This window comes from Pygocentrus nattereri, chromosome 14, assembly GCF_015220715.1.
Source record: "Pygocentrus nattereri isolate fPygNat1 chromosome 14, fPygNat1.pri, whole genome shotgun sequence".
NCBI classification, from domain to species: Eukaryota; Metazoa; Chordata; class Actinopteri; order Characiformes; family Serrasalmidae; genus Pygocentrus; species Pygocentrus nattereri.
In genome coordinates, this window is record NC_051224.1 from 41,567,144 (window position 1) to 41,585,773 (window position 18,630).

General features: G+C 42.7%; 1 protein-coding gene across 1 annotated transcript in view; it reads right to left on the reverse strand.

The window, feature by feature from the left end:
* Positions 1–2,640: 2,640 nt before the first annotated feature.
* Positions 2,641–18,630, reverse strand: part of LOC108412590 (prolyl endopeptidase-like) — a 28,390-nt gene continuing 12,400 nt past the window's right edge. The window contains exons 9-15 of the mRNA XM_037545018.1: positions 11,192–11,389; positions 10,476–10,579; positions 9,396–9,532; positions 8,950–9,044; positions 6,403–6,534; positions 3,997–4,153; positions 2,641–3,255 (exon numbers count right to left, since the gene is read on the reverse strand). Coding sequence (XP_037400915.1) covers positions 2,961–3,255; positions 3,997–4,153; positions 6,403–6,534; positions 8,950–9,044; positions 9,396–9,532; positions 10,476–10,579; positions 11,192–11,389 — 1,118 coding nt within the window. The 3' untranslated portion in view covers positions 2,641–2,960. The remainder of the gene's footprint in view (positions 3,256–3,996; positions 4,154–6,402; positions 6,535–8,949; positions 9,045–9,395; positions 9,533–10,475; positions 10,580–11,191; positions 11,390–18,630) is intronic.

Here is an 18,630-nt window from a genome sequence, read left to right on the forward strand (position 1 = left end):
TAAAGTGTCTATATCTGTGTTGTCGTCATGGCGACGCCTGGTTCCCATCACCACCACTGTAAAGACGTCTGAACCGCTTCACACCAAACCGTTCTGAATTAACATTTCATATAAAACGTGTTGTTGGGATATATTTGGTATATATATTTAAAAAAAACAATAACATTTCTCAGTTTCAATATTTGATTTGTTGTCTTTATAGTATTTTCAATGAAATATAGGGTTTAAATGATTTGCACGTCATTGCATTTTGTTTTTATTTACATTTTGCACAGCGTCCCAACCTTTTGGGGAAATGGGGTTATACATCTGAGATATATTAGATATTTATTACATTTAAGATGCCGTCACTTGCCAGGATGTGATTTTTTTGGCAGTGAGGAAAAGCCTGTAAAGGAGGGGAGGGTTATGACAGGTGCTTCAGTGAGAAGAAGAGAAGGATCTGATCACCCAGCCTCAGCAGCCCTGAGCAGCCCTGAGTCTTCACCTGTCAGTCTCTCAGTTACTGCACACCTGAGTCACCCAGACCAGAGACAGAGAGAAACCTGCCCAAGCCTTACCGCACACAGTCAGTCAAACCCTGTGTTTACACGGCCATTTCCGGGCCTCTCTTTACCCCTTACGATTACTGGGCCTTCACGAATGACATATGGAAATGAGGCCTGTTCTGATTGGCTCTGATTCTCGTATTATGCATCATTCAAAAAGGAGTGCAGGCTGAAGCACTGCCTATAACTTCAGTGTGTGTGGGCGTTCAAAAAGGGTTCTTCCATTGTTACAGACTTCACATCGGCAGAACTGCAGAACCCTTTGGTGGTATACAGAATCCCTTTCAAGAAGGTTCTATATAGAACCATTTAGAGTGCTCTGCAATCTGCAGTCTGAAGAACCCTTTCATGGTGCAAAGAACTTTTTCTTCACTGAAGGAATTTTAATTCAGTGAAATGAATTTAAATTCATTTTTAACATACCTTTTATGAGTGTAGTCTAAATAGGTGGATATATTTCCAAAAGTGTTCACTCCCCCATCCAAATCACTGAGTCCAGGTTTTCCAGTCTCTTCCATGGCCACAGGTGTATAAAGCCGAGCCCCTAGGCCTTCAGACTGCTTCTACAGACATTAGTGAAAGAATGGGTCGCTCTCAGGAGCTCAGTGAATTCCAGCGTGGTACCGAGATCGGACGCCACCTGTGCAGCAAGTCCAGTGGTGAAAATTTCCTCACTACTCAGACCTCCAAGTTTCATGTGGCCTTCAGATCAGCTCAAGAACAGCGTAGAGAGCTTCATGGAATGGGTTTCCATGGCCGAGCAGCTGCATCTAAGCCTTACATCACCAAGCGCAATGCAAAGCGTGGAATGCAGTGGAGTAAAGCGCCGCCACTGGACTCTAGAGCAGCGGTGATAGTCCGATAGCCGTTCTCTATAATGCAGTCATATCCACAGTCATAAACGTTATTATGTATTATATGTGAGTCTGAATCAAAACTCCCCTTTAATCCAAGAGTCCCTCTATTCAGGCTGTTTCTGGGAAACAGAGCTTCATCGTTCACTTCTCACCGATTGTTGTACAATTCCTCATTCAACTCTCAGTGACCTCCATGTGTGACGTAGAGCCCCACACAAAAATCTAATATATTACATCCCCAATCCTTAACACCCCCCCCCCCCCCCCCCCGCCCCCCACCACGCAGTCCCTCTCTCCTTCAGCTCTCTCTGCTCCAACTTTAACCCTGCTATCCTCTTAACCTCCCCCACCACATCCCTCGCCCCCCCATGCCTTCTCCACTGCAATTCTGACCTCTGCAGCCCCCAGACCCCCCCCACCCACACACACACACACACACACACACATCTGACCAAAGGAACCCAATCTAAACTGTCTGTAATCAGCTCAGGCCCTCGCTGCATTACGGTCCACATGGCTGCACTCACTGACCCTAATGTGCTATGGACTGATGTTCTGGATTACCCGGAGTGGCATGCAGGGTTGAAGGACGGAGAGTGGCAGGGATGGCCGGGAGGACGGAGCGGTGGGGATGGCAGGGATGGATGCAGTGCTATGCTGCCCCTTAATGGTACGTTTCAACATTGCAGTGTTCCACATACATAGGAAGATCTGAATGGATGGATGGAAAGACAGACAGGTAGATCAATGGGCAGACAGGTGGATAGATGGGCAGACAGGTGGATAGATGGATGCTAGATGGACAGATAGAAAGGTGGGTGGATAGATGAATGAATACACAGGTGGATCAATAGAAAGAAGGATGGATAAATTTGAAGATAAATAGATGGAACAATGGGTAGATGGACAGACGGACGGCTGCATAGACTGACAGCTGGATGGACAGACAGATGGATAAATGGATGGGAAGAAAGATGGATGGATGGATGGATAGATGGATAAGTCGATAGATGGCTAGATGGACAGGTGGATGGACAGATAAATGGGAGATGGGTAAATGGTGGAATGAGTGGATAAATGGACAGATAAATGGATGGCTACATGGCTAGATGGACAAATCGATGGATAATGGATGAACAGACGATGGATGGACGGACGGAAGGACGGACAGTGATAACGGTGCTGTAATAGTAAATTAGGCTCATGTAGTTGCTGCACGGTAAGGAACAGAAACATACACTGTAAGAATGCATTGTTTATTGTGTGGTTTTAAAATAATGTGAAAAAGACATAAGGAGTTACAGAATCTGTTACAGTATCTTTTAAAATCCTTTTCTGAAAATTCTGATGAGGTTCTGATTTTAAGCGTTCCTGAACGCGATCGTAACGGCGGTGATGTAGATCAGCGCTGACTCAGACAAAGCTGATTAATAAAACCACTAAATACTCAAGAGCTTCTTTAGAACGTCTCACTACAGAACTTTCCCAGATCCCACACCCTTTAACCTCCCTCTCCACCTCCTCTTTCCTGACCTTTCATCCCTCACTCCTGCTCTCACTCCTTCCAGCTGAGGCCGAGGGTCTGGGCTATGAAGGAGAAGATGTGCGTGTCCTCCAGGATGGCCTTGGTGGTGGGCTTTCCGGCTCCGTGGCCGCTGCGCGTGTCCACCCGAACCATCAGAGGCTGTTTCTGTCCAGGTCTGCGGCCCATGCTGTGCTGCAGGGTGGCCGTGTACTTCAGAGTGTGCAGAGGAACCACGCGGTCATCATGGTCCGCTGTCAGCATCAGCATAGCCGGAAACGGGGGACCCTCGCTGCCGGCCGGCGGGAGGTTATGGAGGGGGGAGTACCTGCAGGAGTTTGACGAATGGTAGTTATTAATCATTGAAAGAGAAAATCAGCTTTGTCGTCATTTCTTTCATCACAGATGTGTAGAGAGAGGAGCAGAACTTAGGTTCTCTTCTGTGTCATATACACTGTGATGCATGCACCTCTGACACAAGGACAGCGAAGGACAGTAGAGAAAATAAACCAGCTGTTTGTCCACAGCAGCAATAATAGTTGTTTGTGTACTTTCATCAATGCACTGATAATTAACAATAGTATTTAGTAACATAACCACAAAATTAATAGAACTGCAGTATATCACTGCTTTCAGAACAAACCTTGTATTTCCATTTTTGTCGTTTTTAAGTTTCTGGCATAATTTGAAAGTACCCATGGTCCTATATATTGTGAGTAAATTTTATGATGAAGGCACCAACAGAAATGATCCAAAATTGCTTGGAAAAAAAGTCTGACTTACATTAAAAGTACAGTATGTTTTTCCTTCTCCTGTAAACTTCTCAGTTTGGAGATACACGGAGATACACATCTGACAGCAGTGATATGTAGTTTTAAAGCAACACTATATAGGATCTGTGGATTTGGAGCCCTCTCTGGTAGAAATATGTAATTGCACACAAAGTATTTTTTTAAATACCTGCTTTACTGGTAAAAATGAGTAACTCCTGTTTAAATACACAGCTGGCCATAAAGTCTCAGTACAGAGCCACAGTGCTTTAGAGGTCATGAAAGAGGTTTGTTTGTACTTGATGAGATATTTGAACTGCTCAGGGTCATCCGCACAGCCATAGTCGGTTGTCCAGGCGTGGCCGATGGTGAACTTGTGGAACTTGAGCATGTCCATCACCCCCACCTCAGCCACGGCGCAGCCAAACAGGTCCGGACGCTGGTTCACACATGCAGCTGAAACATACATGCCTGTACTTTAACGTGTACATTAACACAGTCATCCTACATGGCAGCAGTGACGCGTCTATAGGCTTCTGCTCAGCTCTATACTATATTCTAAACTATATTTTAAAAATACAAAGTAACTCACTACTGGGCTTAAACTTAGAGACACACAGAGTAAACAAACACCACGCAGTGAAAGATCAACTACATCAGACAGAGAGACGAGTGACGAGTAGACCAGACAGACACCGGCTGAAACAAAGGACTAGATAAAGGTTACAACAAATGGGGAACACCTGGGAGAGGGAGGAGACAGACTACAGACGGGTGAAGATACTAATGGGGAAGGCGGGGAAAAGGTGGAGCACAAGAACCCAAACAAAAACACAAGCACATGGCAGAAAGGACATGCCTACAACACGGAGCAAGAAACGGACGCAGGGCCGAAGGGAAACCGTGACACCGTCGAGTGAACAGACTTTTCTATAAAGACTTTAATGATTTTGCACTGTGCAGCTGTCAGCATCCTCTGTCAGCATCCTGGATGTTTGCTAATGTCAGGGAAGCCAATCAAACGTAAGCAGCAAGTAGGCTTAAAATAACGGACACTGTGCTGAAACAATCATAAAAACCATTAAAAGTTCTACGGGTTCCTGGTGGCATCCAGCAGTCAGTAATGGTATTCTGTACTTTCCTGATGGGTTGATATCACAGTGTTCTGGAGCTGAGTATAGATGCATTTGTTGGTTTCCTAATGGACATAAAGGTGTTTCTACTGGCAGTACGTGAGACCATGTCCAGCTGGTAAGTAATCTCAGAAGACACTACACAAGTCCCCACTTTGTTGTGCTGGTGCAGATATTAACCGTCTTGTTAAACATAAAATAATTTCATGCTATTTTAATTTGCATGGCTGATTCTGACTGGCACAGACACTGAAGGTGCCATATGGTGGGAGTGGCTGCTGTCTAACGGCCGACTCTGCTGTTTAATCTGCTGTGAGGCGAACAGGCCGACTGACTGCTCGCTGACTGAGGCGACTCTAATGAGTGATGATATTGGGCTGGACACACATGCAGCTTTGAGGGACCTGCTGTGCTGATGGACGTGGTGAGAAGATGCCGGCTGTGCTGTTTGTGGTTGTGTTTGCGGCAGAAGTGAGTCAGATGTGAGGAATATGAACGTGGCAGCAGGAAGTCAGTCCAAACTAAATCACTCAACTAGGCCTTTTACCCTTAGCAGGTCCTACAGGTGTCTCAGAAATAACGTGGGTGGTTTTCATCTGTGTTATGAGTAGAGTTCAGATTTTTCAAAACTGCATAATCAAAAGGTTGACAGAGCGGTTTGGTGTGAAACGCTCCGTTCTAGACAGTCAGAGCCGTTCCCAGTGGTGGTGATGGGAACCAGACGTCCCTCTAAAAGCTCCTACAGAAAGTTCCTACATGAACTGGTTCTGAATTCACTGCCTGATGACTGAGACGCTGTTTTATGAGAGTTTAGAGAACTTCAACTCCATTCATGGTGGAGGGAGACATGCAGGGCGCTGTGCGGCAAAATAGTCCCCAAAATAGTCGTAACTGTAGAACTACAGGGTGAAACTATACGGTCAGTGGAGCTGATACAGTAGACAGTGAGCGTAGAAACAAGGAGGTGGCTGTAATGTTATGGCTGATCTGTGTATGTGGTACCACTTTAGAATAAGACTACCTTTATAAACGGCTTATGAATGTTTAATATATGTTTATTAACAGTTATTATTTAGGTCATAAACAGTTTCAAAATCATTTATCAAGCAGTTATAACACATAGAAGAAAACGGTGAGCTGTTGTATCTGATGAGTGTGAATATGTGAGGAAGCTGGTAGTTTAATGCTGAATGATGGAGAAGACGAAGCAAAAGGTTTAAACGTATAAAAGAGCGTGAGTTCACGACTAGACGAGCATCAGAAAATGAGGATTAAACTGCTGACTTCATCATGCATTCATACTCATCGGATGTATGAGCTCACCTTTTTATTAGCGTTATAACGGCTTATAAATGGTTTATAAAGTGTTTATGATCTAAGTAAACACATTTTAAACCATTGATTTTTCACCATTCTCTTAGCTGTCATTCCCGGTTGGTGTTGTTAGCGTCGTTGGGTGAATCTCCTCTAACGCTCGCTTTTCATTTCTCTTTTATAAATGATAACGTCTGTTAATTTTCAGATTTCCATCGGGAAAGTTGTAAGTCGGAACGTTTGTGTGCTCTAACTCACCCACGAGTAACCCCCCGTTAGAGGCTCCATTGATGGCTATACGGCTGGGGGTGGTGTAGCCCTCCCGGATCAGATACTCCGCCGCACTCTGGAAATCATCGAAGCAATTCTGCTTATTCCCCAGAGTGCCCGCTACAACACACACACACACACACACACACACACACACACACACACACACACACACACACACACACACACACACACACACACAGAGCTTTAACATTCTGACAATACACTACACACATAACAGTACTCTATATACATTATATATATATACATTAAACCGTTCACTGTACATGTAAAGTATGTAATATATAGGGCATTGTTACATAGTGTCACAATGTGGATATAATTTATGTAACAATACATTCAATTGGTAACAGCGCACTACACGTGCAACAGTGCCCTGTATATCTAACAGTATACTGTAGTATACTGTGCACTATGCATCTAATAACATACTGTAAGTAATGGTAGATTTTAAGTAAAACAGTGCACTTGTCGTGTTGTCGGGAGGGAACCTCGTATCTCCAGAGCTCCCACTTCACTTTTAATGGAAGTCAGTGGAACCAGAATGTTTTCCAAGTCATTTTGGGCTGTTTCTTTTAGTCTGTTCATCGTGAAATGTACACACAACGCAGAGAGGCAGGCATTTTCAAACTATGTCAAACTCTGAAGAACGACATGCACGGAGACAGGAGGTTTTCTTCTCACAACTGTGATGTGTAACAGCATGTAATAGTGTACTGTTACATGAATAGTGGTAAAAGGTATAAAGGACAAAAAATAAATGAGCAAACTCAAAATATTATTCCTGTTCATCATTTTGCTCAGTTCTGTCATTCTGTAAGCAGGTAACTCAGTATTTAGGATGTGATTAAGAACTTCATGGAGGAATTATTATTATTATTATTTTTCACAGAAATCCATGGCGTGACCTCACAGGCCTCAGGTGAGGTGATGTGAAATGACCCCAGCGTTCCAGCAGCTTCTGGAGTAGAGAGACTACAGTTCTCGAGCACCTGGCTGGTGTGAAAATGTGCTGTTGTTTATTTTAATAACTGACAATTTTGAGTCGATCAGTTTTAAACTAGGCAGCTGCGCTGACACGGCTAAGCCAGCAGGGGGGGCACTTACACCAGCAGCCACACCAGAATCCTGCTTTAAACACCTGAACGTCTGGATTTGTTAAAAGGCTTGAAATTTGGTGGGTGGACCTCAGGACAGGGGCGCCAATCACTGAAAGGACCACTTTAAAACAGCGATTTTACTTTTTTTTTTTTTTTTTTTTTTTGTCTGGCAATTTTTGCAATCGGAATGGTACATCGATTTTACTTTTACTTAACATTTCGTCATGACCCCAACTGGCCACAATCCAAGCTAAAAAATATATAAATACAAAAATAAAATAAAAATGAAGAATAAACATAAATTGTTTGCATGTTTTAAATATATATATATATATATATTGTATGTTTTATATTTTTATATCAAACAGTGTTTTTAGTAATTTAGTGATAAATATGATGTTTATATAATAATAATAAAATACAGCAGAGGCCACAGTAAAAAAGATTTTCAATGTGGTCTCAACTGTATTTTATAATTATTATAATAAACATCGGATTAGTCATTAAATTACTAAATTTAAGAATTTAATATTATATACAACATCACACACGCATTGTCCTGAAGTGGGCTGACCAGTTTTGAAGCCTTTAAAGTCGAAGTCAAATCCAGACATTAAAGCAGGAAATAAACGACAGAACGTTTCAGACTTTCGAAAGAAAAAAGTTGTGAGGAGTAAAATAAAGAGGAAACTTTAAGGATTCTGCACTAATTTTAGGTCACAATTTAAATTTAAACAAATTTGAACAAAAAAAGTCTGATTAGTTTTGGGGTTTTATTTCTATCTTAGTGGTTCGTTTTAAAAAAATCTTTTTCTTAAATTGATGCACAACATTTTAAAAATTCCATGTTTCACTCAAAGTGTAATGCTGATCATGTTATTTATAATTAGAAAGCTTGTATTTAATAAAAACAAACGAGGAGCATTTTTACTTTCTTTCTCCTTCCCTTTTTACTCTCTTGCTTTTCTTCCTTTCTCTTTTTCCTCCCTCCTTTCTTTTCCACCTGTTTTTATTTCATTCTGTCTCTCTCTCTCTGTCTCTCTCTCTCTCTGTGTCTCTCTGTCTCTCTCTATCTCTCTCTCTTTCTCTTTCTCTGTCTCTCTCTCTCTCTCTTTCTCTGTCTCTCTCTTTCTCTTTCTCTGTCTCTCTCTCTCTCTCTTTCTCTGTCTCTCTCTTTCTCTTTCTCTGTCACTCTCTCTCTGTCTCTTTATGAAGATCTCTGAATGTTCTGACTGATGTGCTGTGATGTCCTCCTCTGGCTCTGGACCGGTCAGCTGCAGGTGAGCTGACTTGTGGTTTCTGATGGCTCCTCTGAGCCTCGTGGGTCTTTTTTGATCTGAGCCTTTTATCTGTGACCCTCCCTCTCGAGGTCCAATAAAAGGGCATTGGCTGATGAAGTGGTCAGTGGTTGTACCTTTGTGCCAGGTCTGTCCGTACTCTCCGCCTCCTCTGATGTTGGCCACGGCCAGGATTCCCCCCAGGTGCCGCACGAAGAGCAGGTTTGCCGTGCTGCTCACACACACACACACACACACACACACACACACACACACACACACACACACACACACACACACAGACATTCACACATATACACACACACACAGAGCTTTAACATTCTGACAATACACTACACACATAACAGTACTCTATATACATTATATATATATACAAATATATTATATATAGACAAAGAGCTGGAACACAGGCAAAGTCTTCTGCTGTTCACATTTTAAAACAGGTCTAATTAGACGTTGGTGTTAAAATGGGTTCACGTGTTATTCAACATTATTATAATCAATTCTAAAACGCATCTCTGCATCTTTACGGTGACCACAGCGTCCACTGTGTGACCCTCACTTGTAGTATGGCTGTATGGCGTTCTCGAAGCCTCCGTATCCGTAGAGGAAGATCGGGTGGGAGCTGTCCTTCCGTATGTCGCGTGCATGAACCAGGAACATGGGAATCTTAGTGCCGTCCTTACTGGGGTAGAACACCTGCAATGCACACCAACGGCTCGCCGTTCATCATTTGTTTACTGGCCTATCAGCTTGTGTATTATTGTTATAAGAGCTTTTTCTAATGAACAGTATCAGCCTGATGTTGGCACAAGTGTCCTGATGTTGATGTGCCAAACTCAATAAAGCGTGAGGAATAGAGACCAGTTCAAACACTTCCAAGTAATCAGTAATTACACTGAGGTATGACATGTATGGCACTTTTTCAGGGAATGTTGGCTCAGGCTGGAGTGTGACAGGCTTAATCCGGCCTCTTATGGCCTTTCTTATCTTCTTTACGGGTTCGTTAGTACAGAAAATAGTTCTATATGGAGCCATGAACACTCAAAGCACTGTGCATTGGTTCAATTGCGAAATGGTCCTACAGACTGATGGAGAACCTCAAAAAGGTTCTTCTACTGTATACAAGCTTAACATTGTAAAAATAGGAGAACCTATACAAAACCACAAACAACACATTCTCCATTTCACCATGCAAAGCATGCGAATGGTTCTTTGAGTGTGCAAGGGTTTATACAGAACCATTGTCTTTACTAAAGAACCCTTGAAGAACCCTTTATTTTTAAAAGAGTGTAGAACCATTTGCATTGATGGAGAATGTGTTGTATATTGTCCTATATTGAAACTTTCTGAACAGGGTTCTATAAAGCACCAAGAAGGGTTCTGCTGTTGTTGGGATGTCAAGCTCGTAACGATAGCAGAGCCCTTTTTGGTGCTATATAGAACCACATAAAACACATTCTCCATTCTCTATTTCACTGTGCAAAGAAACCCTGAAGTGTGCAAGCGGGTCTGTGAGTGTTCATGGTTCTATACAAAACCACTGTGTTTACTAAAGAACCCTTTAGCCAGGCTCCACCCACAGAGGCGTTCTCTAATATAAACGGTGAGGCCGGACAGGTGCGTGCACGTGCAGTCATACCTGGCTGGTCTGGTAGTCTGAGGCGTGAACCCCCTTCACCTCCACCTGTCTGAAAACGGTGGGCTCGGCGTTGGGCTCGCTCAGATCAAAGTGGTAGATGATTCCTGCAGAGAGACACAGCGTTTCTTACACGGCTACAGCCTGTAAATACAGAATCATGTCAGGATGGATTCAAGCAGGAGACGCGCAACACACGCCTGTCAGAGAACAGGCAGAGCAGCAGCCAGAGCGTGGAAAACACTGGACAGCATGTGACTGACCAGACTGGCCAGTGGGGGGAGATGGACTGTGGGTAAAGGTGGGGATATGAGGGAGATATGCACGGTGTACTGAATAACAGTAGTGTGTACTGAAATACAGTAGTGTGTACTGAAATACAGTAGTGTGTACTCGTGTACTCAAATACAGTAGTGTGTACTGAAATACAGTAGTGTGTACTCGTGTACTCAAATACAGTAGTGTGTACTGAAATACAGTAGTGTGTACTGAATAACAGTAGTGTGTACTGAAATACAGTAGTGTGTACTGAAATACAGTAGTGTGTACTCGTGTACTCAAATACAGTAGTGTGTACTGAAATACAGTAGTGTGTACTGAAATACAGTAGTGTGTACTGGAATACAGTAGTGTGTACTGAATAACAGTAGTGTGTACTGAAATACAGTAGTGTGTACTGCACTCCTGTATGTGAGTGTGTGGCAGTGTGGAGTGTGTACCGGGGGAGGTAAAGGAGGTGAACTTGTAGAAGAAGTCGGAATGTTTCTTCTTGCAGCTCAGGCCCACCACCGTTCCCACGTCCAGCGGCAGGTCACGGATCCACTTCCCAGTGGAAAGCTCGTACAGCTGCAGGATGTCCTTCACATCATGCACGTAGTTCACCAGCAGGTGGTGCTGGTTCACACACTGCACAAAGCCTGGAGGGGTTATAAACTGAGGATGGAGCGTTATCGCTTTTAATACACCACCCAGTCATAATCACACTGTTTCAAATCACACTGAATCTGATTACTGAGCTCAATTAGCGCCTTTTCACAAACTGATGCTGTAAGTTAGTGGCGTGGATTTGTGCACGAGTGAGTGCTCACAAAATTCAGAATTCAATATGATACAGGTACGAAACACCAAAAATAAAGCCTGGCTGAAAATGTGCCGTATATTAATATGTTAATATTCCATTTTCAGTCTATTGGAATTATAGTGTCCAAATCTAACATCATATTCACAACACGTTAGTCCCACACTAGCCACACTAGCCACACTAGCCACGAGCTATTTCACTAGTTGTGGCCCAGTGATGTGTGTGCACCCCTGATCATTACAGGTCCAGGTCATGATTGGTCAGATATATAAATATAGACTTTTATGGCTATTTTTAGTGTCTAAATATTTATTTGTTGTGTTCAATGCAAAACAAAATTGAAAATATAGTTATGTGATATATAAAATATAGAATGTGCCATAACTTTTGCACAAGGCATATTTTATGATTTTATGATGTTTTGTTAAATTCAGTAAATAAACAGTAAATGTGCAGAAGTGCGTCACATGTCAAACACAAGGCAAGTCAGGCCCAAGGCACATTCGCCATTTCACCATGACCTGCACTGCATTTCACAGAATGCACTGCTCCCGTCCCCTTCCCAGCAACAACATATGAGATAATAAAAAAAAATAAATAAATAAATAAAATAAAATAATAATAATAATCAATAAAATAGGCCAGGTGTCTGCTTCAAACAAATAAGCAGATTCAAAAAACCTACCGTACATGGGGACGTGTAAAGAGGTTTAACAGTATCTGCAGCTAATGTAGTCTATTATTTGAATATTTTAATATTATTATATATTTGAGTAAACATTGGCCAGTGGGGGTCGTGGGAAAATGTAAATAAAACTAAAGTAAAAACACAGCTGGCCTACAGATCTGCAGAGATGGTTTAATACGGCCTGTTTAGTGGTTGAGTTTGGTACCCCTGCTGTAGAGGATGTGTAACTTATTTACACTCAGAACATAAACAACAACAAGCGTTTGCAAACAGCTGTCCTGCTGTGATCATATTTGCTTGTGACCTTAGTAATTATTAGGTATAAGTAATGTAAGTATGTAATGAGTAATATGAAACACAGTAACAGAATTAGTGAAGCGCTGGAGATCATTTCATTTTTCTGCAGTGGTTGTTTTGATGCTGCTGATAAAGATTCCTGTGTGTTTTAGTTCTTTCTAGACATTGTATTATAATGTAATGCCACTGGGATGTTTTACGTGGTCAGTTTGGCCGGTGATGTGGTAACAGGAGCGTCTCATGCCGTCCCTTGTTCTAGTTAAGACTGTGGCTGTGTTGCGGCGCAGACTGGAAAAGCTGTTGTGGGACCGAATCCTTCGTTTCAGAAGAAAACAAAGTCTGTTTACAGAAAAAAAGCTTCTGCAGGACACTTGCTCAAACACGCTCGTTTCCTCTTTTCACCCCGAGATGTGCAAATAAAACTAGTAAGTGAAAGTACTTAGTCGATGAAGTTGTGGCGAGTTTTTCTAAGAAGAAAAAAAAAACAAATGTCATAACCATTTTCATGACGTTCAAACGAAACAGACCAGCGTTGCAAAATCAACCCACAGTCAGCGGTGGAGCTGCGTGAGAAGGTTCCTCCTGAGCGCTGCGTTCGGGAAATGAATTATTGCTGTCTTTTTTTAGGAAATAGGAACAAAACAGTGCAGCTAATGAACCCGCTGGCACGAACCTGCAGTGATATAACATTTATCAACATTTTTAATACATAACTCTGCCTTGAAGAAGGGGAAGTCCACCACTGGCACTAAATTCATGCATCATTAAAAGGCTGAGTGGTTTGGCGTGAAACGGCAGCAGCAGGAAACCAGTCCAAGCTGGTCTCACTCAACTAGACTTTTATCCTTGGTAGGCCCTACAGGTGTCATAGAAACCTGTGTTATGAGTGAAGTACATAGAGAGAAGTGATTCTTAACAAATTCTTTATAATTAAACGGTTATGAAGAGGTTTGGTGTGAAACGCTCTGTTCTAGATAAACTGACCGAGTCAGAACCGTTCCCAGTGGTGGTGATGGGAACCAGACGTCTCCCTCTAAAAGCTCCTCACAGAAAGTTCCTACATGAACTGGTTCTGAATTCACTGCCTGATGACCGAGACGCTGTTTTATGAGAGTTTAGAGAACTTCAACTCCATTCATGGTGGAGGGAGACATGCAGGGCGCTGTGCGGCAAAATAGTCCCCAAAGAAAACTCATTATTCCAGATTTTCCACTGTTTTACATCATCAACATTCCAGATAAGCTCAGAAGACTCATGTAGGTTCTCTGGTGGTTCTGGATGGTAAATAAAGTGTCTATATCTGTGTTGTAGTCATGGCGACGCCTGGTTCCCATCACCACCAAGATGTCTGGACCATTTCACACCAAACAACCATCTAAAGATATTACCATTCCTTATTATTAAATGTATTAGTTGTGTTTAGTTTGCTCTGCACTGTTTTCTGTCTCTGTTTTGAAGCTGAACCAGTGCAATAAATGAATAAAAATATATTCGGACGCTTTTAGACTTGTTTTGTTGGGAGCTCCTGGTTAGTTTGAAGTCAGTTTTGCATGTAGATCCACTGCGCCGCATTAAAGATACTCAGTTTTGTAAATAGCTTAATTATCGGTCTGTTTCCATCCTTCAGTCTGTCCCTGCTTTCATTTCCAATGTGCTGAAAAGCTCCTGATCTCCAGAGCCCTCCAGTGCATCACTCTAATCAGCACTCATCAAACTTACAGACTCACATCAAAGCCTAAATGAGATGAAACATTACTGTAAATGATTATTTTAGCCACACGAAACAACATGTCTACGAACTGCTAAAGTCCCAGTAATTATCATGTTTAAGGGTCGGTGCTGTTGCCCAAAGCAAGACAAATACTTTAATCTAAGAGTTTATTGGACTGGAATGACCTAGGAGTCTATTCAAATGTATTAACGCAGGGCCAAGCTGCCCCCCAATGTGGTCAGAAATAAAATAAAAATACATTCATTTGTGCTGGTTTGAGCTGTAGGAATCATCGTTTGTGCTGGTTTGAGCTGTAGGAATCATCGTTTGTGCTGGTTTGAGCTGTAGGATTCATCGTTTGTGCTGGTTTGAGCTGTAGGAATCATCGTTTGTGCTGGTTTGAGCTGTAGGAATCATCGTTTGTGCTGGTTTGAGCTGTAGGAATCATCGTTTGTGCTGGTTTGAGCTGTAGGAATCATCGTTTGTGATGGTTTGAGCTGTAGGAATCATCGTTTGTGCTGGTTTGAGCTGTAGGAATCATCGTTTGTGATGGTTTGAGCTGTAGGAATCATCGTTTGTGATGGTTTGAGCTGTAGGATTCATCGTTTGTGCTGGTTTGAGCTGTAGGAATCATCGTTTGTGCTGGTTTGAGCTGTAGGATTCATCGTTTGTGCTGGTTTGAGCTGTAGGAATCATTGTTTGTGCTGGTTTGAGCTGTAGGAATCATCGTTTGTGATGGTTTGAGCTGTAGGAATCATCGTTTGTGCTGGTTTGAGCTGTAGGAATCATCGTTTGTGATGGTTTGAGCTGTAGGAATCATCGTTTGTGCTGGTTTGAGCTGTAGGAATCATCGTTTGTGCTGGTTTGAGCTGTAGGATTCATCGTTTGTGCTGGTTTGAGCTGTAGGAATCATCGTTTGTGATGGTTTGAGCTGTAGGAATCATCGTTTGTGCTGGTTTGAGCTGTAGGAATCATCGTTTGTGATGGTTTGAGCTGTAGGATTCATCGTTTGTGCTGGTTTGAGCTGTAGGAATCATCGTTTGTGATGGTTTGAGCTGTAGGAATCATCGTTTGTGCTGGTTTGAGCTGTAGGAATCATCGTTTGTGCTGGTTTGAGCTGTAGGAATCATCGTTTGTGATGGTTTGAGCTGTAGGAATCATCGTTTGTGATGGTTTGAGCTGTAGGATTCATCGTTTGTGCTGGTTTGAGCTGTAGGAATCATCGTTTGTGCTGGTTTGAGCTGTAGGATTCATCGTTTGTGCTGGTTTGAGCTGTAGGAATCATTGTTTGTGCTGGTTTGAGCTGTAGGAATCATCGTTTGTGATGGTTTGAGCTGTAGGAATCATCATTTGTGCTGGTTTGAGCTGTAGAAATCATCGTTTGTGATGGTTTGAGCTGTAGGAATCATCGTTTCTGATGGTTTGAGCTGTAGGATTCATCGTTTGTGCTGATTTGAGCTGTAGGAATCATCGTTTGTGCTGGTTTGAGCTGTAGGATTCATCGTTTGTGCTGGTTTGAGCTGTAGGATTCATCGTTTGTGCTGGTTTGAGCTGTAGGAATCATCGTTTGTGCTGGTTTGAGCTGTAGGAATCATCGTTTGTGATGGTTTGAGCTGTAGGATTCATCGTTTGTGCTGGTTTGAGCTGTAGGATTCATCGTTTGTGCTGGTTTGAGCTGTAGGAATCATCGTTTGTGCTGGTTTGAGCTGTAGGAATCATCGTTTGTGCTGGTTTGAGCTGTAGGAATCATCGTTTGTGCTGGTTTGAGCTGTAGGATTCATCGTTTGTGCTGGTTTGAGCTGTAGGAATCATCGTTTGTGCTGGTTTGAGCTGTAGGAATCATCGTTTGTGCTGGTTTGAGCTGTAGGAATCATCGTTTGTGATGGTTTGAGCTGTAGGATTCATCGTTTGTGATGGTTTGAGCTGTAGGATTCATCGTTTGTGCTGGTTTGAGCTGTAGGAATCATCGTTTGTGATGGTTTGAGCTGTAGGAATCATCGTTTGTGTTGGTTTGAGCTGTAGGAATCATCGTTTGTGACGGTTTGAGCTGTAGGAATCATCGTTTGTGCTGGTTTGAGCTGTAGGAATCATCGTTTGTGCTGGTTTGAGCTGTAGGAATCATCGTTTGTGCTGGTTTGAGCTGTAGGAATCATCGTTTGTGCTGGTTTGAGCTGTAGGAATCATCGTTTGTGATGGTTTGAGCTGTAGGAATCATCGTTTGTGCTGGTTTGAGCTGTAGGAATCATCGTTTCTGATGGTTTGAGCTGTAGGAATCATCGTTTGTGACGGTTTGAGCTGTAGGAATCATCGTTTGTGATGGTTTGAGCTGTAGGAATCATCGTTTGTGCTGGTTTGAGCTGTAGGAATCATCGTTTGTGATGGTTTGAGCTGTAGGAATCATTGTTTGTGCTGGTTTGAGCTGTAGGATTCATCGTTTGTGCTGGTTTGAGCTGTAGGAATCATCGTTTGTGCTGGTTTGAGCTGTAGGAATCATTGTTTGTGCTGGTTTGAGCTGTAGGAATCATCGTTTGTGCTGGTTTGAGCTGTAGGAATCATCGTTTGTGCTGGTTTGAGCTGTAGGAATCATCGTTTGTGACGGTTTGAGCTGTAGGAATCATCGTTTGTGACGGTTTGAGCTGTAGGAATCATCGTTTGTGCTGGTTTGAGCTGTAGGAATCATCGTTTGTGATGGTTTGAGCTGTAGGAATCATCGTTTGTGATGGTTTGAGCTGTAGGAATCATCGTTTGTGCTGGTTTGAGCTGTAGGAATCATCGTTTGTGCTGGTTTGAGCTGTAGGAATCATCGTTTGTGCTGGTTTGAGCTGTAGGATTCATCGTTTGTGCTGGTTTGAGCTGTAGGAATCATCGTTTGTGCTGGTTTGAGCTGTAGGAATCATCGTTTGTGCTGGTTTGAGCTGTAGGAATCATCGTTTGTGATGGTTTGAGCTGTAGGAATCATCGTTTGTGCTGGTTTGAGCTGTAGGAATCATCGTTTGTGTTGGTTTGAGCTGTAGGAATCATCGTTTGTGATGGTTTGAGCTGTAGGAATCATCGTTTGTGCTGGTTTGAGCTGTAGGATTCATCGTTTGTGCTGGTTTGAGCTGTAGGAATCATCGTTTGTGCTGGTTTGAGCTGTAGGATTCATCGTTTGTGCTGGTTTGAGCTGTAGGAATCATCGTTTGTGCTGGTTTGAGCTGTAGGAATCATCGTTTGTGCTGGTTTGAGCTGTAGGAATCATCGTTTGTGATGGTTTGAGCTGTAGGAATCATCGTTTGTGCTGGTTTGAGCTGTAGGAATCATCGTTTGTGTTGGTTTGAGCTGTAGGAATCATCGTTTGTGATGGTTTGAGCTGTAGGAATCATCGTTTGTGATGGTTTGAGCTGTAGGAATCATCGTTTGTGATGGTTTGAGCTGTAGGAATCATCGTTTGTGCTGGTTTGAGCTGTAGGAATCATCGTTTGTGATGGTTTGAGCTGTAGGATACATCGTTTGTGATGGTTTGAGCTGTAGGAATCATCGTTTGTGATGGTTTGAGCTGTAGGAATCATCGTTTGTGCTGGTTTTAGCTGTAGGAATCATCGTTTGTGTTGGTTTGAGCTGTAGGATTCATCGTTTTTATAGAAGATAATAAGATAATAAGAGGTGGTGGTGGAGATCGTGTGTTTTAAATGCAGTTAGAAAAAGCTTGCAGTCAAAGCTCTGTTTTCAGTGTAGATGTATTGGTTGAAATGGTTTGAACTTTTTTGATGCTTGACGTTGTGAATCTTCACTCCATACAGGCGCTTCTCTAGCCTTGGTATGCAGCGTGTGTGTAAGACTGATGAACGCAGTGCGTAATCAAATTTCAGAAGCGCGAGTTCCACACAGAACCTTAAGCTGTAGGCCGTTAGCAAGTTAGTAACGGAGGTCCATGGAGGACCCTCTCTCTGCAGCTAGCGCCAAACGATGCAGCCTACCGAGGACTGATAACAGCAGCAGTGTCATAACTCCTGACCCCGATCAGCTGAGAGGCTGAGTCTGAGGTGGACAGTAAGGGAGAGGCGAGGAAGCGGCTGTCAAGGTCAGTAAAGAGAGGCTATAATTAAAGGAGTGAAGCGAGTCTGATTCTCTACACAGCCTGACAACAGATTCAGCACCAACACTGTGCACCAAACTGCAAAATCGCAGCTGAAGTTAAATCAGTGAACAGATTGGCTCATTTTTTCCCCATTGAGTGTAAATGACCAGCAACAAGCTGTAGCACCTAAAGTGGCACCTACACGGCGGTGGAACAAGCTGTAACATGCACTCCTGTCTGCTCAAAAAGAATGAAGAGAAACCTGGCCTTACGCATTTGGGGGGTTTGTTGTTTGTTGATATTTATGTATCTATATCAGAACAG